Source organism: Lytechinus pictus, chromosome 12 (genome assembly GCF_037042905.1).
Source record: "Lytechinus pictus isolate F3 Inbred chromosome 12, Lp3.0, whole genome shotgun sequence".
Lineage (NCBI taxonomy): Eukaryota > Metazoa > Echinodermata > Echinoidea > Temnopleuroida > Toxopneustidae > Lytechinus > Lytechinus pictus.
Window position 1 is genome coordinate 16,901,173 of NC_087256.1, and position 17,066 is coordinate 16,918,238.

Genomic DNA, 17,066 nt, shown 5'->3' on the forward strand with positions numbered 1-17,066 from the left:
GGAATTGGTTTGATTTAAGATTAAAGTCACACTTATTTTTTTGTTAACCCCCCCCCCCCCCCCACATGAGGCATCGGACAATTATACTGGTTTAAATATCCCACCGCTGCCACAATAATCAAGAGAACGCCCCCAACTCACCTTTTCAAATATTTCTGGCAAATTAACAAAAGTTCGACTATGCATCCTCACCTGAACCCCCCTCCCTCACACACCACACCAAGCATGATGAGGCACATTAAGTCCCTTTTCATTGATGCACAGTGTAGAGTGAATGATGGGTCAATGGTCAGTTAACCATGAAGAAAGGAAGCTCCTCACTTAATAGCAAAATTTAAACTTGTCAATCAATAATTAAATATAAGTCCAAAAACTTCAGATTAATAACTTCTTTAAATCCCACAATATATACACAACAAAAAAAGTAAGTCCCCCCTCAATCAAATTGCTGTAACTTTTGAACGGAATTATTTTGAGATATGATATTCCGTAGGTGGTTTTCTACACTCATTAAGCAACTCCTTGGGAAATATAAGATTGATCGGTTGAGTCATGCATGAGTAATTAAAGATTGAATTAAAAATGACCATTTTTGAAAGTCACAAGAGTCATTTTTCAGATTGTGCAAATACAAAGTTGGGCAAATGTTGTCTTTAGGTGAATTTTATGGTGTTATGCTGTTTTAATATCCATCATTTGGCCACTCCACACACAATTTTGATATCATATGTTCATGGTTGAGTGAACACAATGTATTGCAGGTTGGGCGGGGAGCTTCAGTCCCCCCACTTTTTTCCAAAAGCATGTACAAAAATTTAAAAATGACCATACGATTGTGATTTTTTGCATGGTCAGCCCCCCCCCCCCCCCCACTTTGAAAACCCTTCCCCAGCCCCTGTATTATGACGTATCATCATAGGGGTTTATGGTAGTATCCTCTACAACTTGTTAGATCATGTTAAAATTTGAAAATGTTGGTGGCTACCCCGATTATAGGCCCCTCCCCCATTTTAAAATTCTGGACCCACCACTGATTTGTCCATAAATTAAACTGATCATGAGAAATTGTTAGGAAAAGAATACATTTATGCAGTATAAAGAGTATTCATTCCTAAGTTTTCGAATGTGCTCGCTCAACCATGAAAATGTTTAAAGTTCGGAAAGTGTGTGGTGATAGAAATGATGGATGATAAAACAATAGCAATTTAAGTCTTATTTGAAACCGAATTTGCCCCCAATATTCACTTTATTACCCTTTAAAATGAGTCTGTGACATTGAAAATACCAATTTTCCCACTTTGATGCGTGCTCACTCATCCATAAATAACCAAATCGATTTCATTTTTGCACAGAATTCTGCCCATAGGTTGATAAACATTACTGCCAAGTGACATTGCTAAAGACAGCCGTGAAAAAAAGTTCCACCATATTGAATAAGGGGTTACTTATTTTTAAACATGTGCACCCATAATGTACACAAGTCTATGAGAGACGAAGTCAACATTTTAACAAATATGAAATGAGGGTTTGTTTCATGGACGGTTTTTGTTACTTCTGCCAATAGGTATTTCATGAAACTTCGCACATGGCTTCAGAGTAACACTATCCAAAAGGCGCGCACACCAAAATAACCATTCGATACGACACAGAGTGGGGCCAAGGCCTTGAACTTTCTTCTCATTTGCATAATTTTCAAATATTGTGTGCTCACTGATGCATTAAACATCGGGATTTTCATAAAAATCAAATCAAATGAACTATGCAAGGAGGTTTGTGACAGATATCCATAGTAAAAAATTGCATTTTTTCCAATAACGTAAAAAATAGCTAATCGCATTCCACATGTTCATTCAAGCGTGGATATTTAATTAAACGCCTTTGAATCATTGAAGCATGTTAATTGGTCATGAACATAACAAAAAAGTTGAGAAAAGATCATTTTCAGTTCCCAAAATGAACCAATACTTGCCTATGATATTTGAAAATCGGATTTTTTGTTTTCCATAAATGTTCATTGAACCGTGAAACGATGAATAATGTTGAAGAAACTCTTCCAAAAATAACTCATCATATTCTATCATTTTTATTGATATATATGTGTAAAAAATCAAATTATAGCAAATTTGAACTTGTGTTTATTCAACCGTGAAATTTAGCCAAAAAAGTTGTATCGTCTTTTAGAGAGTACCTTTTACAAGCCTTCTGACTATTTTTTATGATGAGAATGTGGAATTAGTTCCAATAAAATGGAATCAAAGTCATGATATTTGGCTTGTGACTTTTGAAAAGTGACATTTTTGCCTTCTGACAATGCTCACTGAGCATGAAGTGAAATACGTCCATAACGTTTACTCAGAGGGTAGCTTATAAAATTACCTACACGCTCATGTAAAAATATATTAAAAACTCGCATTGGTTCGGAAATTATTGATGTTTGTTTAAGGGGGGACTTACTTTTTTTGTTGTGTATACATTTAGGTCACTATGGACATGGATCATAGATTCTCATTCCAGTATACACATCTCAAAGTTGATATCATGTCAAAGGGTGAATTAAATTTCAGACAAAGTCAAGTAATTATGTCAAGAATTGCTAGGGGTTGTGTCAAAACATCAAGAATTATACCCAAGCCATGAAGAATAATTAACTTCCTAGCATCCTACAACAGAGATCGCTTCAGCTATGGATGACCGAGCCTCACTCCAGGAAAGCCAGGAAAAAAATCCCAAAAAGACTAATTATATCAGAGGGTGAACTGGACTATCCTATACTATCTACATTTAGGTCGGTTCAGGCATGGATGAGAGATTTTATTCCAAGAAGGCTCGTCAATCTCTTTTGTCTTCTTGAACATCTTTATTGCGGTAAAGATTTTATTTCATTTTCATATCCTATAAACCTGTCAGAAAATGGCACTAATGAAATAAAATAATTTCATACCATCTCGATAACTCTCGTGTGAGAAGAGCCATCAATTAAAGAGCCATCCACATGACGTATTAATCTATCCCCCAGGAATAGCTCTGGTCATTCATCAATTATCTTTGAGTCAGACATAAACAGTACTTTCAATCATTCAGTTTTCCCTATACCCCTTTATACTGTCCTATTTATTATTATTTTGTTTTGGCGTCACCTGTGCCTGGGAGGCGAAAAGCAAACTGAATCACTATGACCCGCAGGTCTCTCCTCCCGATATAACTGATTGGGGGGAATGCAGGTGGACCACTACACCGGGGTTTCCCCCTACTCTTATACGAATAGTGCAGTGGGTTCTAAACGTGCAAAGGTGGTGACTCTCCTCTACACGGGGCCTCCATTTAACGTCCTATCCGAGGGACGGACGTCCTATCCGAGGGACGATTAAGTTTTGTTATTTCCAAAATGCAGAACGATTGATATGATGTATTGTATGGTCAATTATGTGTGCCAAATTGTTGTATTTCACTTGATTTTAGGAATCGGCATGTGGTACATAATGTGACAATTGATTAATTATCTCACTGTCTTTGTAATAATTTTCTCGTTATAATCTATATACCTTCATTTGTCTAATCGAATTGTAAAAGGCTTAGAGAACTACCTCAGTTATTATGCACTTAAGAAGTATTCCCTATGATCATTATCATCAGTAGTAGTAGTAGTAGGAGTAAGAGGAGGAGCAGCAGCAGTAGTAGTGTGCAGTAGTATCATGATCATCATTACCATTACTACTATCATTTTTTGAATAAAATTATGAATATCATTAGTAGTATTATCATTATCATTATTGTCACTATCATTATCAATATTATTATCATCATTACAATTATCAATATCGATGAACATCATGATTATTATCACTATCATCAGCAGAAGCATCATTATCCTGACTTACCTCATCATAGTAAGGTCTGTTAGTTGACTTCTTGACCCTGGTCATCTTGGTCTGATTAGAGACAGTCACTTTACAGACTGGGTGGATGTTACCGCCGGCCAGCTGACGTGCTTCCCAGACCTTGATCCTCACCTGGAAGTCTTGGGGTTTCTTGGAGAGTTTGGAGCGGCTCTTCTTCTTGCGCCTACGAAGGAGATATAAATACAAGTCTTAAAGGTGAGCTGTCCTTCCAGAAGGTCAATTATACTTCGGTTTCTTGTCATAGGCAAATGTGATTGATTGATTGATTGATTGATTGATTGATTGATTGATTGATTGATTGATTGATTGATTGATTGTAGGTACATCAAATACCTTTTCACAAAATTTTGAATATGTGGTGAATTATATGAAGGCTGTGTAAATTACAAAAATGCTGAATTCTAGATTTACATGTAGAAGAATACAGATTGAGGATTTAAATCCATGATGTGAATGAAGGCTATTATACTCCGACTTTATAGATAATCCAAATTGGAATAATTTATCACTTTTATTGGATTTGAAAAACAGAAAAGAAGTCGAGATGATCGATTTTCTCACAATATCTCTGAAGGTGCATTATACTTCATGATTATTTAAGTAATATTAATGACAGAACTGCCCAAAATAAGTATAATAGTGTGAAAATAACTATCATCTTCAGAAATTTATTTGCAACTTTTTTATATTAGATTGCATTATAACTACATATAAACTCTACTCTGCATCTACATGTATGTGTTCAGTTTAATATTTGTAGCTTTGAATTTCATGTACGAATGGAATATTACTCTCACACACATCATCTTCAGTGATGAATCATTAATGAATGATCCATTAGCAGAGAAAAAACTTAATAACTAATCCAAGAATTAATGAAGAAAAACAAAAGATACGGCAATGCCTTTGAACCAAACGACAAACCTGCATGAATGGAACAATATCTAAATGCTTTATGATCCTTATTCTGAATACAATATAGAAAATTTTTGATCAAGGGGACCTGAATCGGTAGCCAGCCATATATATACACAAAAGCATTTTATATTTCTTAAGCTATACATCTAAATGTAGTTAGCACTGGACAGAGTCAACCTTTAAATAATAACAATAACACATTAACATTATAAATTTGCAGCATTTTTTAGCAGCTTTGCATCTGTAATCACCTGGATTTCATTAAAAGCAGATTCATACACGTAGGAAGAGGTTAATGATATGTTGAATAGTGCACGACTCTATTCATACATGTCTTGCACATGTATACATAATGGACTACTGGCTAAACAAAGACTCTGAAAACAATCTAATTAGTTTTGGTGGTTTAATGAAGGGTATTGCCCATGTGTGTTTTATTTGATGATAGCTATAAAATATTGGCAGGTATTTGATCAAGGAGAGAACATACAGTCGCCCTGTATTGTCTGGAGAATATTGACATGTATGGGTATCATCTGTCAAAACTAGGGATTAAGGATATATCAGCTTTTATTTACAAATTGAAAATTATGAACATAATGTGAATTTATTTATATAGTCTTTTTTCAGTATGGTGGTTCCATCAAGAGATATTTAGTTTTGTCTTTTGATACCCAAAGAAAAGAAACTGATACTTACTACATTTTTACCAAAAAAAAGAACATTATGGCAACACACCATGACTATGACTGTTCTATCTTGAAAGGATGATTCATTTGAGGTTATCAAAATGGTCTTGATCGAGTCACGATTCTTGCATTTACCTCAAGGATTACTCTGGTCATTTTCTCATGTTATCATATGACAACTCAAGAAACGTTGTTGTCCCATAATAATAATAATATTCCGCATTTATATAGCGCTTAACACATCGGAACGACGTCTCTAAGCGCTTTACAGATATATTTTTACCCCGGTCTTCGGATCCTTGCATGCCCGCATACAATGTATGCACCTTCTCCTCTCCCTGGGGAGCATTCCAACAAGAGTTCCAAGACTAGGCATACTACATAGGCTTTCGCATCCTACCGGGTACCCATTTAACACCTGGGTGGAGAGTGGCAAATTGTGGATTGACGCCTTGCCAAAGGACGCTAGGCCATGGTGGGATTCGAACACACGACCCTCTGATTACAAGGCAACAGTCAGAACCGCTACACCACGATTACAATAATATCAACAAAATTCAAATGAAACTTACTTGAGGCCTCCAATGCCTCCACCTCCTCCTCCTCCTCCGCCTCCTGGTGCATCGTCATCACCGCCATCGTCATCGCCTCCATCATCACCACCGGCATCCATACCGCCACCGCCATCTTCATCTCCTAGAAAACAGAAACAGATTGGGACACAAGGGATGGTTGTTAGGGTAAACATCAGAGATAATGAAAGACAAAGGCCCTGTTGCATGAAAGGTACTATTACAGTAATTTTGCCATCCAATTGTAACTACCATGGTAACGATGCTCCGCAGCCAATCAGAATCAAGGATTTCAGGGAAGTTACCATTGGATAGTAAAGATACTCTAATACTAATAGTGACTTTTATGCAACGGGGCCAAGGAATGTGTTAAGTGCCCATGTTTTTAGAAATGTTTAGCATAAAATGTGGTTGCGTTCAAGCCATTTGTCTTCAGGCATAAAAGCCTTTCAAAACACAAACATGAAACGCTTAGAAAGATATATTTTGAAATGCAATTATGTAGATTCATGGGCACTTAAACTTGCAATGCGATCAGCTGACCTGCATTTCCTGGGTCAAAGTGCTGGGGCAGAGGCACGTCTTGAATTGAGGCAGAATAAGCGCTCGTGTTGACGGATTTTATATGTGATTCAACGTGTAGCTAAAGACAAGATTCTTGAACACACATTATGGAGTGGTGTGTGGGTGGGACGTGGGTGAAAATGTACACATACATGTATGGTGTTAGCCTTTTAGGCGAACTCACCACCACCACCATTAGCTTCATCGCCGCCAGTCACCCCACCCTCAACATCACCTAGATAAAAAAAAGAGATGGTACTATGAGGGATGTGGGGTTGGGTTATCTAGGTATTGAATCATTCAATGAAAATGAAAAAGAGTAAAAGAGGCGGCTTAATGGCAGATGAATTAAATATTCTATGTGAAATCACCCTTCAGTACTTTTTTTTCAAACTCTTTTATATTCCACTTCAAATACAATACCAGAAAAAAAAATTCAGGGGCAACCTCCTTCATGATTTTTATATTTGGGGGGATAATTTTTTTTTAGGCATGACCTTCAAGGCCATACGTACATCAAACTCATTGCAAGACCATAAATCGTGCAGCAGTGGGAACAACGGTTGAAAAATTACAAAAATTGATAGTTTCTGAGCTTGTATGACTGTCTCATCCCCCCCCCCCCACACACACACACCGCTGAGATCTAGGTAGTATAAACAGATTTAGGCCTACCTTCTTCTCCTTCCTCCTGCACAGCTCCTGCAGAGGCTTCTCCTCCACCTCCTCCCTTGGCTCCACCTGATGGAGGTGGTTCAGATCCTGGAGGAGCATTGTAGGTGACATTGCAAACAACGATCCCCTACAGAGGGAGACAAATCAAATGAAAAGGAAAATTCAAAGAAACGAATCGTTACTAATTTGCTATGTATTTGCATACATGTATGTGTGCCATTTTAGCAGTACACCTAGAATCATCCTTTTGAGAGTGATCTTTTGTGGTTTTAATATACGTTGTCAATACGTTGAGCCGAAAATAATGTATGACAGTGAAAGTCAATCAATCGAAGAATTACATGTGTTTGTAGACTCTAATTGTATCTTACTGTACATAATAAACAATCACTCATTGAACACTTGCTACTCTAAATGCAAGCAGTATATGAAACCATTTCACATATAATATCTATTATCTTGTATCCATTTCACACCATCCTGCAGGTTCAGACCAGCCTTGGGTCTGGCTAAAAAGACTTTCATATCCTTCATTTACAGCCACCCTCTCTTGCCATAAAAACCACATAATCAGGTCACAACATCTAGGTCAACCCAAGCTCTCCATCTAACCAATGATTAATTTTTGGCCCAGGGCTGACCTTAAAACATATCATTGGCCATCATGAATATTGTGATTGCCCAACTTTTCATTTTTGGGCCAGCCTCAGTAGCTGTTTTTGAGCATATTAGGCTTTCCAGGGCTATGATTAACAGGGATAATCTAAGTCTAGGTGTGGATGGGGTATCAGTCATAAATGAAACTTTAAGAAGTCATCAACTTTTTAATGAGGTTGACATGAGTAATGGGAATTTTTTTTAATGTACAAAATAACAATGGTACACCACAAGAAGCTAGAGTTGTTTTCAAACAAAACAATGTGATTCAATTAATGATCATATTTTAAAATGATTGGATAAAGTTGACTTTAACTAAGGAGCAAGCCTGACACAGCACACATTTCAACTTGTCATAGTAACAAGTTCTCAAATGATACAAACAAGCATGTTTACTATTAATAGCCTGTGATTGATATGCATAGATGACCAGTGTGGATTCATCTAAGGCTGCGTTTATGCGACCTCAAGCCAGAATCATGATTTGAATCATGATTTGAATCATGATTCAAAACACAAACATGAATCACAATATCACAGAATCAGCGTTTAGACGACCTTCATTCCAATGCCGTTTCTCCTCAGATTTGGGCCAATCCAGTGCGCATCACTAGTGCGCAGTTTGACAGAGGAAGTTTTTCGCACGTGTTTCGGCTCTCGAAAAATCTTTTGCTTCCAGAATTCAGTCTATACCTCATTTTGTTTACTTCTATCATATATGGTCCATATGCTTCTATTCATCTTGTTAGTTTATCCAAAATGGTGTTCGGAAGTGAATTTCAGCGTAGATCCAATTTAGTATTGATACTGTATACTCAACAACTGAGATCATTGTCTGTCCAGTTAATTCATTTACTATAGAACTTGAAGTTGAAGACATGACCAATAAATGAAAAGTAGTGGACGATGCGATGACCAACACAGAGCTTGAACATGACAAGAAATGCATGCGTAGTACATATTCATGTACATACAGCGCATTGAGCTAGGCAAGAGTCAAACCGAAAGTAGCCCGACACAACAGTGAGGTCATAGAATCATGATTCAAATCACGATATCGTTTATTCGAACATTTTCGTACGTGATTCTGCAGAAACGTCTTTCCAAACGCCCCTTTTTTTCTGTTTCATGTTTGTGATTCTAATCATGATTACATTCAATTTCGACTAAACGCAATCGTGATTCTGCAGAATCATGATTTGAATCATGATTCAGATCATGATTCTAGGGTAAAAAAGTGGCGGATAAACGCACCCTAACACAAAACATAAATTACCTAATTACACAAATAAAATGAGAAGACCATATGTTCCTGCTGAAAAATATAATTTAGAATAAAATTAATGACAGATGAATGATCACTTCATGTTCCAAAATTATCATACTGAGGAAAAACATCCGGAAATTAGTTATTCAGCTTTCATCATCTATCACTGTCAGTCTATCCTAAATATAGATTGCTTTGTTACCATTAGCTACTTCGAACAACAAAATTTAAAAATTACTCAGAAACAGAATTAAGGAAAATACGAGGAAATCCTTCTTGTAATGGAGAACTTTCTTAATCACTCTATGTGTGACAGTGGCAAAATGAGCCAAAAATTATGAAACAGCATAAACATGGGGCGAAATTTTAGAAAAAAAATGAAAATCCAATTTTGTTATAAATTTTGACATGTTTAAAAAATAAAATCGTAACCCCTTCCGTTTTTTTTCCTTTTTCTTTTCTTTTTCTTTTCCTTTGGAACTGGTGGTTTCTTTTTTTTTCTTTTTTTTTTTCTTTTTTTTTTTTGGGGGGGGGGGTTCCAGTGGCTCCCCATCTATGCAACTGTGTGAGAGCTACATTTACAGATACTACACATACAGCCAACTTGTATGTATGCTGGAGCAATCTATTTAAAATTTACAGAATTTCCGTAGAACAGATTAAAGAAAAGGATGCAAATAACACAATCAATGTAATCATATCTTGACTTTACACATTCAATACACACTTTCCTATCTCATTACACGTTAAACTAGTTTCCAGTATTAAAACTAGTTTTAGGACAATAGGGTCTTACCCATTGACTTCTATATTCTGTGATTCCCAAATACAAAAAGCCATCAAGTTCAAGTCTAGTAGGCAACAGGTATATGAAATCTCATATTATTTTTCCATATAGTGATTTTCTTATTTTCCTCAGGAAAAATCAAATATTAAATCAGGAAATCATGTCTATAACCTGTACACCCTATCAGGAAACACTTCTTAAAAGAGAGCAAAAATAACATGATGGAGACATGCTTGTAAATTGACAGTGTATTTTATTGAGCAGAAGTCAGAATTGGTTTGAAGCCAAACAGAAAATCAGCCCACACAGGCATTTATCTTTTAAAATGATTTGTTATACACAGGAAGGAAACCTCAATAATTAGCATGCCATGAGTCTAAATGGCAGGGTCCTAGCTGTATGTTGCATACATGACATAACAGTGATTGTCCTCCTCAAACAAATGATTGAAATTATATACATATTACATTTCTGACGTCCAGCATGGCAAGAATCTTTCCTCTTCTTCACCAAACATTCACTGGGCATTATTTGAAAAATTAAAGGAGAATGAAACTCTTGGAGCAAGTTAGCTTTTGTGAAAGCAGAAAAATCAAAGAATAAGATCAACAAAACTTTGAGTAAAATAGGACTAGCAATAAAAGAGTTATGAGCATTTGAATGTCGAGATCACTAATGCTATGGAGATCCTCCCATTGGCAATGCGACCAAGATCTGTGATGTCACACACGTACAACTCTCCCATTTGGACACTGAAAATATACCCCAAAACATCTCTTTTTGCTCATTCTAATCATATGACAAACGATTCATCAATGATATAATGTTGTGAAACCTCTGTACTTGTCATCTCATAAAGAGAACACCTCACCTTGTGATAGACTCTATAAAAGTGAGAATATAAGTGAAATAAGTACTAAAGTAATGAGGGAGTTGTACGTGTGTGATATCACAGATCTTGGTCGCATTGCCGTTGGGAGGATCTACATGGCACTAGTGATCTCAATATTCGAATGCTCATAACTTTCTTATTATTCATTCAATCTTCCTCAAACTTTCAACAATATGTTTCTTTGATTTTTCTCTTTGATATGGATTCAGCTGGTTTCAAGGGTTTCATTCTCCTTTAATTCAAAGAAACTTAATGTCCTCTTTTACAGCTTACATGTAATTTTTGAGAACTGATAATCAAAGTTGCCTTCGCCCTTTTTATGACTTGTTACTTGTCTGTTATTAAAATTCAATGAGGATTAAAAACAGAGAAGATCGGTGTGCACTACATGTACATGTACTCCTGGCTCCCAAACTCTGGTCATCAAGTGTAAATAAAGTTTATAAAACTATATAAGGATTATCTTGAGCGAAAGCCCAACCCAGATTTTATTGTTGAAGAAAATATATATACATGTATGTAGTCTTCATTCAGAAACCATAACTTAGCATATCAATGTATCAACAAGTCAGTTTTGACAGCTACATGTAGTCTAGCACAAGTGTACACCGGGTACTTTTTTTGTCCATATATACAGACATGTATACAGCTACAACATAACAATCCCATTCAACAAAGATCTGTAGCCTGGCAATCCAGCCCACTTTCATGTTTCAACAAACTGATGGTTTGGGTTTGCAAACTGAGAGGCAGCAGAGTGTGATTCAGCAAACTGTTCAAACTGGGGTGCATCGTCAAGCTCTATCGAATGATAAAATGGGTAATTGGAATGACAGGATACCGAGCTTCAATCTACCGTGTCCCTTCCCCACTCATGCATGTGACTGCACAGGCATTAACTTCTTCATTGTGAAAGTATACACATATCCAGATTATTGGTTAATGCCGATTTTAAAGTCACTGATTTAATATTTCTTCTCATGCTAGAATAGGGTACTTATTGTTCAGAAAAGTAATCCTTACAAATTTTAATGTAAGGTCAATAACACAATATCGTACGTTTCTGAAGAAGAAAACACAAGACTTAAAAGTTGTTAGGAATTTGACGAAACCAATAACTGCTACAATGTAAGTCTGCACTTGATGATGCATTCAATAAACATCTTAACATGATGGAAAATAATGGAAGGCTACTTTTTCAATGTAAGAATTCCCCCCAAATTAGAAGGAATAATGAGTTGGATTTGATGGAAGATATGTCCTTAATTTAAAATTACGTAATTATTTTGTTCGATGAATTTAAACGAATACCATAACAAATCAAATAGTGAAGGTACATGTTATCTGTTGGTGTAATATAGGGGGGCCTATCATTACCCTACCTTTAACTTTTACTCTAAACATGCTACCAACTGTAAGTATCCAAGCGATGATTATTTTAACTACACTATTCAGGAAGTTACCATTACGAAGAGAAATATTGACATGACTCATATTTCTATGGCTAATTTCAGCATAATATCTTGGCCCGTACTATAAAGCACCCCCCCCCCTGTTCACATTCTGATCACGTTAAAAGACCAATTTAAATATTAAAAGGTGTAAATGTATACCACATGGTCTTACACCTACATGTATTATGAAAATTCTAAGATCTTACATCATATTCATATGAAGAGTACTCAATTATGTCTGGTTTAAGCCAAAGAGTTCATAAACAGGTACTGTAGGCCTACATAATCAAGAACTTTGGTCGACCTAGCTCATATCGAGTGCTAGGTAAAATACTACAGCAGGTGCCAACTTCTTCAAAACCAATATGAGAAGAAAAACATTAATGTGTGGCATACCAAATCCTTAAAATTATTTATAGTACTTACATAACATTTTTTCTAATTTTATTGCAAAATTTATTTTGGTAAATTTAGATCGATAATTGGCATTCCATAGTCAATACATGTACTGTACATGTAATCCTCGGGTTGATCAGTTCACCATGTGATGAGAATACACCACCCATTTCTTTTACAGTATCTTTGGAGACGCCCAAAAGCCACGGTAATGGTACATGTAAAGTGCAACTCAAAAGAGATTATCTAGATAGATGACACTATTTATTAATATTTTGTAAGGTCCAACCCTACACGTTTTGTGGCATGTACATTTACTTTCAATTATTATATTTTGTTAATTTTAGTTGAGAATATGTCACTTGTAGGCCTGTATCTAAAACACATAGGCTACATCTCCCTGGCAGCAGTATGTGTATACATGTAGTTTGCTTATTTTTTCAAATGAATAAACCATGGATATATAATTTTCATTACCACCAATCAACATATAACGAGTACAGGGCTGAATGTTATTTTTTACATACGTGTAGGCATACATGTAGGCCTGAGCTTTATGAACTGTGATAATGTAGATCCTCCACTCCCATTCCCTCCCACACAAATATGCCAATGTCCTGTTTTATCGTCTACCCATTATTTGCTCGTCATGGCCTTTTTACCAGGGCTACAATACAATCTCTTTTTGCTACAAACCACACTGCGTGCATTCATATTACCACACATTACACTGAAGACGAGCTCAATGCAGATGTAATCAATTTGAGTATGTAAACTTCTATGGTATTCCACGTAATGCTAGAAAAGTACACAAGGAGTGTCACATAATACTAAGGGAAGTCTGGAAAGTCTCATAATGTTCAATGCTTGAAGTCACAGTACTGTAAAAGGCCCCCAAATTACCCCCTCCCCCTTGAACAAAAGAAAGCAATACCATGGTATAATTGAGGGTTACAAACACCAGGGCGCGACAAACTTTTTAAATGTGTGTTCTTTACTGTACACAATTTTCAATTGCTGTTATTTTGTATGACATTAAAAAATAAGAGTAGTTCCGTCATAAAAAAATTATGAAAAAACAAAGAAAACAATCAAACAAATTGGGCAAGCAGTTTTTTCTATCGGGCAAGCAAATTTTTTCATAGTCAGGCAAGTGATGAAAAAAAAATTGTAGAGGCTTGCAAACACTGTATTCATAATATGTACATGTAAGTTGAGTTTTTTCTCCAAACATATAGATTAACAAGTTTTAAAACTCCTTATACAAACATACAGATGAGGATGTATGAAATATTTTTATATGATATTGGTTCTTACGCTTCTTTAAAAAAAAAAAATTTCTTATGTTTCTTTTATTTATTTTTTTTAAATCAGGAAATCTTAGATTTTCATTTCAGAAAATCCAAACTGTCTTTAACGAATGAAAATTACAATTCACATCAAATAACTGTTTATAAGAACTGCAATTTTGCACTGGAAATTATCCAACACAAATCAATCAAACGGTTTGGTCTTGAAGAATTTCATGATGTAATTAGAAGTTTCCTGAAACTGATATTTTTTTAACTTTGAAAGGTCTGACAGGTACAACTGATCAAAATATAGATTCAAGCAATTAAGTCACACCTTAAATATACTCGACCTTTCAAAATTTGTCATGCGCATGTACACTGTAGGCCTACTGTACTGAATACAGAGTAAGACAAATATCTGAAGGAATGAATAACGAAAATGAGATTTTGGCTATTTTAAAAGAAAAGTTGTAGATCTACAGCCGAGTATCAAATTTAGTTTACTTTCAAAAAGGGGTAATCAATTTACAAACAAATCATATGTGAATGTTCTAACATACATGTATGGTTCCTTTTTGCCATAATTGCCTTGTTTGTTCTACTTGTATTATCTAACACACAACAACTTTCCATTTTGGAATCCTTTTGGGGGCACTTTTTGTTGTTTTGGGCCTTGATATCCTCTAAGTTCTCACACATTTGACTCCAGATAATGTTTTATAAAATTAAAAGAATTGTAATTGCATTAATAAAAACACTTGTTTATTCACTTTATATTTCCAATCTGGAGTTCTACAACCAGATACTCCGCATATTTTTCCAGCTGCTTGATGTAACAAATTTGTCACAATTGAAAAAAAAACATTCCCCTAAATATGGTGAATCTCTACAACACAAACGAAAATAAAATAGTTCACGTGTCTATGTTTATATTTTTGCACCTAATATGATTGCCCCTCGGCCTTCTGTGACACCCCTTATAGTCATCCCTTGCTCTCTCCCCCTCATTATCCACCTCTGGTAATTTTTTCTCACTTTGAGCCTATGCACCCAGGGACAACAGTAGACTCATACAAGTGGACCCTTCTTTGTACCAATAAAATACGCTTTGAGTTGCTGTATTATCTTCATAAAAAGGAGAATAGGCCTCCTACAGTACATATTCCCCACACTTGATAACAAAATGAGAGAGGAATATATACTGCAAGACACAAAAAAATATATAAAATAATCTCTATCTGGCCAGATGTTACACTTTCTAGAGAAGGAATATATTCCCATCTTTGTCTGTTTGTTATATTCTTATTGAGTATTTCAGAACTTGAAGACGAGTTTACAACAACAAAAAAACCTTGGTAAATTCAAATGGATGTGGTCACCATTATGTAGCAAACAATGCTGCTGGCAGAACTAAAACCTTTTTGTCCTCTATCAAATGTCTGAGCAAAAACAACACTCTACGTATGTTGCAGCATTCTTTTGCTGTTTTATGAATAAAATTGTTATTGTAGTTTGTAAAACACATAACACATTTTAGAAGAAAAAAAACGTACTAGGATTATTGAATTTCATTTATATAAAAGACTGTTTCAGTCGGGACACATCTAATTATTCAGAATATATATGCGATTGCTATATTAAAAGGGGCTGTAAAATCTTGGTTTATTTATTACATACACATACATGTACAGGTCTGCAAATTCAGGATATTTGAACAACAAGAGTATACACAAGAAAAATAAATTAGAATTGTAGTAACTCTAGATGAAAGGAATGACATTAAACTTCATATCATATCCAATTCTTGTAACCTACAATTCAAAGGGTTTTTTAATGCATTGAATATTTTAGTCAAGAGCTAGAAGGCTGAAGTGTGGGCGTTATTTGTATCCATACAGCAGACAGATTTGAGGGATAAAGAAAATATACTTGATTCCAAGCAAAACCACAATTCATTGATGTGACATTATACTAAACCAGGGTTGGATCTAGGATTTGATCAAAGAGGGGGTGCAAACTACTTGCAGAAAGCATTTAAACAGGGTTCTCACTCAAATGAAATGCAAATGCTCAAAAAAAAAATAATATTAAAAGGGGCATTTTTCAGAAAATTAGGCACATTGCTCCCCATGTGTGCCATATCCACTCACCTTGATGCACACATGAGGATACATTAATTGTAAATATTTGGATATCAAACTTCCTACAAATACTCAGACATAATATTACAGATGAAATGGGGTAGTCTTTTATTCCTGTGAGGAAAGCTGAAGGCTTATGTTCACATTATTTTCAGACATTTAGGTGACCAATGGGGTCACTGGAGTTATATTAATGATTCAATCAGTGACGGATCCAGGATTGACAAAGCAAGCACAATCCAGGAACAATCTCCGGGCGAGGGGGGGGGGGGTCAACAAGTCCCCAACACCCCCCCCCCCCTTCGGTCACTGTCAATGTTACAAAAGCCCAGTTTTTTAATGGGTCTACAGAAAGCCACCCCTATTCCTATTCAGTCACAATGCGAAAACCAATGTAAATGCGGTTCATGTACATGAGTGGATCTAGTTCAGACCGATGATGCATTAATTTTTAAAATGGTTACAAAGAAAAGGTACTAACCTCACACTGTCTGCCCTTGTGGTCCTTGAGCTTGCATTCCATACGTTTGGACCTCTGTTTACCTTTGACCACATCACGCAAGGCTAAGGTGTATGAACCAATCAATCTGTAGCAAATGAGAAAAGAAAACAATGAAATTAAACCCAAAAAATGCTTAGATGGTTGGGGCAGTTTCCATTCCCACCCCTCTCCCCCCCCCCAAAAAAAAGCATAAAAATTCTATAAATGTACAAATTTTTAGGGGGGCTTGTTTAAATTCTTTCCAATGATAAATTAGCTATCATGTGAATAAAGGTAGTTTATCCCTCTGTATCAAAGAGCTAAGCATCCAAAATTGACTCAAGAATAATAATTTATCCTATTAATGATGATGATGATGGTG

At 35.7% G+C, this 17,066-nt stretch overlaps 1 protein-coding gene across 13 annotated transcripts in view; it reads right to left on the reverse strand.

The window, feature by feature from the left end:
* Positions 1 to 16,788, reverse strand: part of LOC129272479 (myoferlin-like) — a 75,429-nt gene extending 58,641 nt beyond the window's left edge. For all 13 annotated transcript variants that reach the window (XM_064107767.1, XM_064107763.1, XM_064107757.1 and 10 more), the window contains exons 1-4: positions 16,685 to 16,788; positions 7,318 to 7,444; positions 6,079 to 6,202; positions 3,879 to 4,062 (exon numbers count right to left, since the gene is read on the reverse strand). In XM_064107767.1, coding sequence (XP_063963837.1) covers positions 3,879 to 4,062; positions 6,079 to 6,202; positions 7,318 to 7,444; positions 16,685 to 16,726 — 477 coding nt within the window. In that variant the 5' untranslated portion in view covers positions 16,727 to 16,788. The remainder of the gene's footprint in view (positions 1 to 3,878; positions 4,063 to 6,078; positions 6,203 to 7,317; positions 7,445 to 16,684) is intronic.
* Between the last annotated feature and the right edge of the window lie 278 nt (positions 16,789 to 17,066).